Genomic DNA, 8,171 nt, shown 5'->3' on the forward strand with positions numbered 1-8,171 from the left:
TGACTTTTGTTAATTTCGTTCAATATATATTTAAATTGAACTATTTTCATTCGTGAGTAGTTTCTAAAACTTATTATGAATCGTTTGGTCAATAATTTGCTAGATTTGATTGGTTTGAAGGCTTGTTCGAAAGGCAAGATCATAGTTAAATTTTGAGTTAATTGCAGAGTGAGGTAAGTGTTGAGTTTAACCTTGATTTGAGAGAATTAGGAACCTTTGAGCTATGTGCTATGTGAATTACATGTGTAGCGGCGTATAGGCGAGGTGACGAGTGTCTATACACCGTCAAATCCTTGTTTCCATACTTTCCCGTATTTCATTAATTGCTTTATTTCATGACTTAACTGTTATTTTACATATTGCCCTTATCTTCCTTGCTTAATATTATGTCTTTATTCCATGCCTTATTTGCTAAATGCTTATTTGGCTTTCATGTCATACTTGCTACTTGACATTTAGCATTTTTTTGTATCCCCTCTCTGATTTCCACACTTATTTGTTACTTGTCCTTATTTGTTTTCCTCGTATATCGGAACAATTTTGCATTAATTGTTGTCTTCATTGAAGTAGTTTCACTTATAAGTATTGTTAATTTATATTGTTTGGGAAGCGGGTTGCAAGAAGCAACAGAAATTGAACGTAAATGAATTGAAAAGGCTGGATAAGGATGGTATGATATTGACAGATGATTATATGGAGGGGGTCGGGTTGCGCGCCGCAACGAATTTGTTTAAACTTTATATTGTGGGATCGAATTATGCGCTGCAACAGAATTATTTAATGTTTATATTATTGGATCGGGTTGCACGCCGCAACATATTGATAAAAATAATAATTTATGATTCGATTGTTTAAATGAGTTATATGACTGTTTATTCGAAGATATGTGCTAGCTGATTTGAGTTTTATTGATATGAGTTATCTGCCTTACCTCTATTCCTGTTTTTCTGTTAATATTATTACTGCGTACAGGATAATATAAGCGACCTGCCTTAGCCTCGTCACTACTTCGTCAAAGTTAGGCTCGGCAATTACAAAGTACATGGGGTCGGTTGTACTCATATTATACTCTGCACTTCTTGTGCAGATATCGGAGTTGGTCCCAGCGGTGTACCGTAGACTTGCTCAGATTCAGCTACCCAGAGGACACTTGAGGTATAGTTGTACGGCTTCCGCAGCTCTGAAGTCCCCTTCTACCTTATCTTAGCTGTGTATTTTTTTTCCAGACAACTTTACTTTCATTCAAACATTTATCTGTATTATTCTAGTTGCTCGTGCACTTGTGACACCCGATTTATTCTTGACAAATTATCCTCCTCAAAGCGATCTCTTACATCAAGAAAAATGCTCAAATCCTCAAAGTGCTTGATTGAACTTGCTGATGGTTCGTAAATATGGACTTTCCTTATTTAGCTCAGTCAGCTACAAGAGGCACCAGGTTTCGGTAGTTCTCACAATTCATAGGTTGCCCGCCTGACGAAGGAGAATGCTGAGCTCGGAAAACAGGTGGAGGACCTGAAAAAAAGATTGCTCAGTGAGCAAATGTCCGCGAATGCTCGCATGGATCTTGTCCTCAAAGCCCCTGCCCTCTCCTCGAAGCCCTCTTCCTCCAGTGCCCCCTAAGCAGTGTCCAGTTTCTAGTGGCCATCTTCTATGAATGTTTCTTATGATATTTTTTTGTTGTTGGTACTTGCTTTTGTTTTTGTTTTGGAATTGTGGATGGTAACATTGAATCTGCTCATATTTGTAAAATCCAAATTGTTTTATGGAAGCTTTTCCTATTTTGTCGTGTGTGATATTGTTATTTTGTCTCTGTTTTCTATCATGTTTGTGTGCACACAAGTGGTATGAGTTAACCGCACTAGACTTTTTTTTGATACCTACTTAGTATTCTTCTTTTTATGATGCCAAAAGGGGGAAGATTTTTGCATAATTGAATAATGATGTGCACTGATTAAGGGGGAATACAGATTCAGGGGGAACTAAATGCTTTCCTGGTTCACTATCTGGTTTTTGTGGTTCTTCGTAGGATTTTCAATTATAAGTTTGTCATCATCAAAAAGGGAGAAATTGATAGGTTATAAGTACTTTTTTTTTATGTTTTGATGATTTAACAAACTTAATGACAAGAACCAGATGAGGAACCTGATACACATTTGGTCCACATTCCCAAGCGCATGAAAACAACCAGAATTAAGCTGGAGATGTTCGTCAGTACCTCAGAAGTTAAAGAATCAACAAGGGGAACAGATGGTCTTCAGTTTCCCTGGTGATTGTACCAAGTCAACTCTCCATAGTTGGAAAGTGACTAACTACACACACAACATTACAGCACAGTACAACAGTCAGCTCCATTGGGAAGGACCTTGTACCAAAGTTGCTTACATCATACAAGTGATGTCATCGATGTTATATTAACATTAAACCAATGATAAAACATCACTTGAACACTAGAGAATTCACTCAAGCACTCCAATAGTGATTAAGCTTCCGATCAACAATTCTCAAGTGTATCAAGAACAAAGAACAACACTGCTACAGACCAGTTCCCCATATCAAGTGATTGTATGTCCTTAGTTGAGTTGTAACTTTGTTAATGTTCTTACTTGGAACTCCTACTTAGCTTACATAGAATCAGTGTGTAGGAAACTCTTGTAAATCATAAACCTCAGTGCTTGTGTCTTGGCTAGAGTTAGTCAAGTTATAAAGTCTTTGTAATAGAGGTATTACAAAGTGGCTTGTAATATGTGTGTTACAAGTTAGTGAGGGATTAAGGAGTTAATTCCTAGGTTACAATAGGTTATAATCTAAACGTTTCCTCAGTAGTGAAGTTGAAATCCTACAAGGGTAGGTCGTGGTTTTTTTTATCCCGTTGACTAGGAATTTTCCACGTAAAAAACTCTCAGTGTTATTTACATTCTGATGCGTGTGTGTGTAATCTGTGGAAACTGATAGAGAACCTGGTTCTCTATATAGTTTGGTGGACCCTCGAATTCTATCAATTGGTATCAGAGTGAGTTCTTTCTATCAGGCTAACACCTAGAAAGGATTCTCATGGCTGCTCCACCAAACTTTGAAGAAGGTCAGTCTACCTACATGCCACCGAGGTTTAATGACCAGTACTATGGGTGGTGGAAGACTCGTATGCACGACTTTATCATTGCTGAAGACTCTAGGCTATGGGATGTCATCTGTGACGGACCCTTTGTTCCTACCAAGAATCTTGGCGACCCTGTTGTAGCCATTCCCAAAACGAGGAAGGTTTTCAATGACGCCGATCGAAAGGCCATAGAAAAGAACTTTCGTGCAAAGAAATTTCTTGTTTGTGGAATTGGTCCTGATGAATATAACAGGATATCGGCATGCCAGTCAGCAAAAGAAATCTGGGAGGCTCTTCAAATAGCTCACGAAGGAATAATGCAGGTGAAGCAATCCAAGATACATACTCATAACTGAATATGAGCTCTTCACGATGAAAGATGATGAATCCATCCAATATATGCATACTCGATTCACCTCCATCATCAATGAGCTTCACTCTCTTGGTGAAATCATTCTAAGAAACAAGCTTGTAAGGAAAATCCTTAGTGTATTGCCCAGTTCTTGGGAAAGCAAAGTAAACGCCATTACAGAAGCGAAGGACTTGCAGACACTGACCATAGATGAACTTGTTGGAAACCTGAAAACTTATGAAATGAAGAAGAAGAAGAAGGACAATGAAAGAAGAGAGCCCAGAAGAGAGAAGAACCTGGTCCTCAAGACAGACAACAATGACTCAAGTGGTGAAGATTGTGATACGGCATACTTGACAAGAAGATTCCAGAAAATGGTTCGCAGGAATGAAGGCATTCCAAAAAGGGGCAGTTATAGCAACCAAAAAATTATGACCTCTGTCATAAATGTGGAAAGCCAGGACAATTCATCAGTCCTCTCCTAAAACAAAATCAATTCAAGCACAATTGAGAAAAAGCAGCCAAGAGGAACCCGGTTCCTCATAAACGCTTCAAGAGAAGGAATGTCTCTGACAATGTTGTAAAACAAGCTCTTGCTGCATGTGGAGACTCCTCCAGTGAATCTGAAGAAGAAAATGATCATGGTGATAGCTCAATGATGGCAGTGGAAAGTGAAGCAACTGAGTATGACTCAATCTTTGCTTTGATGGCTCAATCTGATGATGATGAAGATAACGACGATGATGAGGTAAATTTTCTGGATGTTCAGAGAAATCTGAAATCTTATTCTCCTAGAAAACTCATGTCTTTGGATAATGTGCTAATTGATACTTATCACAGTCTTATAAATGATAAAGATGCTTTAACCCTGGAATTAGGAGAAGTAGAACAGACCAGAGATGACCTAGTAGTCGTTGTAGTTGATTTAAAAGAAACAATTAAGAATCTGAAGAAAGAGAAGGATGCCTTAGATGAAAAAATTGCAAATACAGAACGTGAGAGAGATGATCTAATGGTTGTTGTGGTAGACTTAAAGGAAACCATTGAGTGTGTAAGTAAGTAAAAAGAAGTCTTAACTGAAAGAGTTGCTAACATTGAGTATGAGAGAGATGACCTTTTAGTGGTGGTAGTAGACTTGAAGGAGACAATTGAGGAACTTAAAATGGAGAGTAGGCCTGAAAATTCTCAAAAGGGAAAGGAAGTTGAATGTGAGGCACACATTAAGCTTGAAAGTGAGTTAAATTTAGTGAAGTCCAGTCTGTGTGTTGAGCTTGAGAAAAACAAATAACTTTAGGAAGAACTAGGAAGAGTGAAGAGTGATCTTGAAAAATCACTCAAGTGGACCTGGTCCTCTGATGCTATTACTACCATGTACATTAATAATGGGGGGAACATGCACGGAATTGGGTTTCAAAGGGAGAAGACTCCCTACAACCCTAATAGCAAGTATGTTATTGTACCCGATAATTGGCTTTGTACTCGCTGTGGTAACAATGGGCACCTTAAGGAAAATTGCAAGGCTAGGGTTCAGTCTCAACAGAAAAATAAAGTTTTTGCTAAGAGAGTAGTTGTTGTTAGGGAACCTGGTTCCTCATATAGAAAACGCATACTGCCTGCTAGGACTAAAAGAGCACTCATTCCTCCCTTCCCTCACTACAAGGGACCCAAACTTGTTTGGGTTCCTAAATCTAACCCTTGATTTCTTTGTGCAGGGAGCAGTGAAGGGGAGCAGCCAACAATGGTACATGGATAGTGGATGCTCAAAGCACATGACTGGAAACACAATCAATTTCCTTTCACTAAAGGCCCTGCAAGGAGGGAGTGTATCCTTTGGAAATGGCAAAAAGGAATGCATTTTGGGAGTTGGAGGATTGGGAAGTCACTCACTCACTCAATTGAAAATGCGTAATATGTCAATGGCTTGAAGTATAGTCTGCTAAGTATCTCTCAGATATGTGACAAGGGAAACAAAGTGGAATTATTGTCAAAGATATGCACAGTCACAAATCTTGTGACTGGTGAGGTGGTGCTAGTGGCCAAAAGATACAAGAACATTTATGTTACTGATTTTGAGTCCCTGCAAAGTGGTGGTCTAAGTTATTTAAGAGCTGTTAATGACGATGCTGAATTATGGCACAAAAGGCTGGGACATGTAAGCTTTTCATTACTGAACAAACTAGTCCAGAAGGACTTGGTTTGCGGTCTGCCCAAGTCAAGCTTCAAGGAACACAAAGTATGCGATGCTTTTGCAAAAGGAAAGCATATCATATCTTCATTCAAGCCCAAAAAGGAAGTCAACACCTCAAGGCCACTTGATCTTCTTCATATGGATCTATGTAGACCTATGAGGGTGCCAAGCAGAGGAGGAAAAAGATATATCTTTGTAATAGTGGATGACTACTCCAAATTCACTTGGACCCTGTTCCTCAGAACTAAGGATGAGACTTTTCAAGTATTTGTTGCCTTTGTCAAGAAGATCCAAGTAAAGATGGGCACAAACGTGGCCTGTATCAAGTCAGACCATGGGATTGATAATGCCAGTTTTGATGAATTCTGTGTTGAAAATGGCATTACTCATAACTTCTCAGCTCCAAGAACACCACAGTAAAATGGTGTTGTGGAAAGTAAGAACAGGACTCTTGAAGACATGGCGAGGACAATGCTAATTGATAGCGGGATCGCAAAATATTTCTGGGCAGAAGCAGTTAACATTGCATGCTATTTGATAAACAGGTGCATGATCAGGTCCCTTCTAAACAAAACACCTTATGAGCTGTTGAATGGAAGAAAACCTAAGTTGACTCATCTGAGGACATTTGGCTGTAAATGTTATGTTCTCAATAATGGCAAGGAACCGCTTGGAAAATTTGATGAAGCTTACAAAGTATACAACAAAAGAACTCAATGTCTTGAGGAGAGTGTACACGTGATCTTTGATGAGTCCCCTCTCTTGTGAGAAGGACATGGATGTTGATCAAGATGGAGAACCCTTATTGGTTCCAGGTGAAGTTATTGACATGGCAATGGGAAGGCAGACATGACGAGTCATGTTAAGGAATCTAGTGAAGATGATGCAACTACTTCTCCATCCATTGGAGAGGAACCTGGTCCCACAATCACAACAACTGAAGCTGAAAATAGAGTTGTTGATGCAGTCCAAGGAACTCCACTTGCTGAAGTAAGAAGCGGCCAAGAACCTCAGTCAGATATACCCGCTTCCTCTACCAATGAGATCCAGGTACCAAATTGGAAGAACAAAAGCTCACATCCTCTTGACAACATAATCACCCCTCTTAATTCAGGAGTTCAAACCAGATCAAAAGCCAGAAATTAACTTGCCTTTTAGATTTTCTTTCCCAAAGAGAGCCCAAAAATATCAAAGAAGCACTAAAAGATGCATACTGGATCATAACCATGCAAGAAGAGCCGCATCAATTTGAGAGAAACAAGATATGGCACCTGGTTCCTCGACCTGCAGATCAAACTATCATAGGGACCAGGTGGGTATTCAGGAACAAACTTGATGAGTTTGGAAATACAACAAGAAACAAGGCAAGGCTTGTAGTTCAAGGCTACAATCAGGAAGAGGGGATTGATTATGATGAAACATTTGCTCCAGTTGCTCGAATGAAGGCTATAAGAATTCTTATTGCCTTTGCATATCATATGGAATTCACATTGTTCCAAATGGATGTCAAAAGTGCATTTCTGAATAGCTTCCTAAAAGAAGAAATTTATGTCAAGCAGCCTCCTGGATTTGAGTGTCACGAGCATCCTGAGCATATGTTCAAGCTGGACAGGGCATTGTATGGTCTAAAGCAGGCTCCCCGGGATTGGTATGAAAGGTTATCAAAGTTCCTTCTAGAAAATGGCTTTACAAGAGGAAAAATTGACAACACCCTTTTTCTGAAGAAACGAGGGAGGAACCTGCTCATTGTTCAAGTATATGTTGATGATATCATTTTTGGAGCCACAACTGACTCTCTTTGTGAAGAGTTTGCAAAACTCATGGGGAGTGAGTTCGAGATGAGTATGATGAGAGAATTAAATTTTTTCTTGGGACTTCAAGTGAAACAATCCAAAAAAGGAACATTGATAAGTCAGCAGAAGTACATCAAGGAGCTGCTGAAAAAGTTTGACATGGAAGCATCAAAAGTTATTGACACTCCCATTGCCACAGCTATGCATCTAAACATGGATGAACTTGGTTCCCCTGTAAATCAGACCATGTATAGAGGCATCATAGGATCACTCTAGTATCTCACTGCAAACAGACTAGACATTGTGTTCATTGTCGGTCTTTGTGCAAGGTTCCAATCAAATCCAAATGAGTCTTATATGAAGGCTGCTAAAAGAATATTGAGATATCTTAAAGGAATGCAGGACCTGGTTCTCTACTATCCCTCAAGTGACAACTTTGATCTCATTGGGTCTGCTGATGCTGATTATACAGGATATCCGGACGACAGGAAAAGCACGTCTGGAATGGCACATTTTTTGGGTTCTTGTCTCATCTCATGGGGTATAAGGAAGCAAAACTCAGTGGCACTCTTAACTGGTAAAGCAGAATATGTAGCAGCTGCTTCTTGCTGTGCTCAATTATTTTTTTCAAGCAGCAGTTGGAAGACTTTGGAGTGTACTCAGATTGTGTACCTCTTTTGTGTGACAATACAAGTGCACTCAACACAGCCAAAAATCCAGTCCAACATAAGAGGACCA

At 39.3% G+C, this 8,171-nt stretch overlaps 1 protein-coding gene across 1 annotated transcript; it reads left to right on the forward strand.

Annotated features, from left to right (window-relative positions):
- The first annotated feature begins 3,054 nt into the window (after positions 1-3,054).
- LOC117281437 (uncharacterized) lies at positions 3,055-3,456 on the forward strand. Its single transcript, XM_033661281.2, has one exon. It carries the CDS (start codon positions 3,055-3,057, stop codon positions 3,454-3,456), a length of 402 nt encoding a protein of 133 aa, XP_033517172.2.
- The last annotated feature ends 4,715 nt before the right edge of the window (positions 3,457-8,171 follow it).

The sequence above is a fragment of the Nicotiana tomentosiformis genome, chromosome 12 (assembly GCF_000390325.3).
Source record: "Nicotiana tomentosiformis chromosome 12, ASM39032v3, whole genome shotgun sequence".
Taxonomy (NCBI): domain Eukaryota; kingdom Viridiplantae; phylum Streptophyta; class Magnoliopsida; order Solanales; family Solanaceae; genus Nicotiana; species Nicotiana tomentosiformis.

Excerpts from the sequence above, each read along its gene's own strand:
- LOC117281437 (XM_033661281.2), top strand. The coding sequence starts at position 3,055 with ATGGCTGCTCCACCAAACTTTGAAGAAGGTCAGTCTACCTACATGCCA.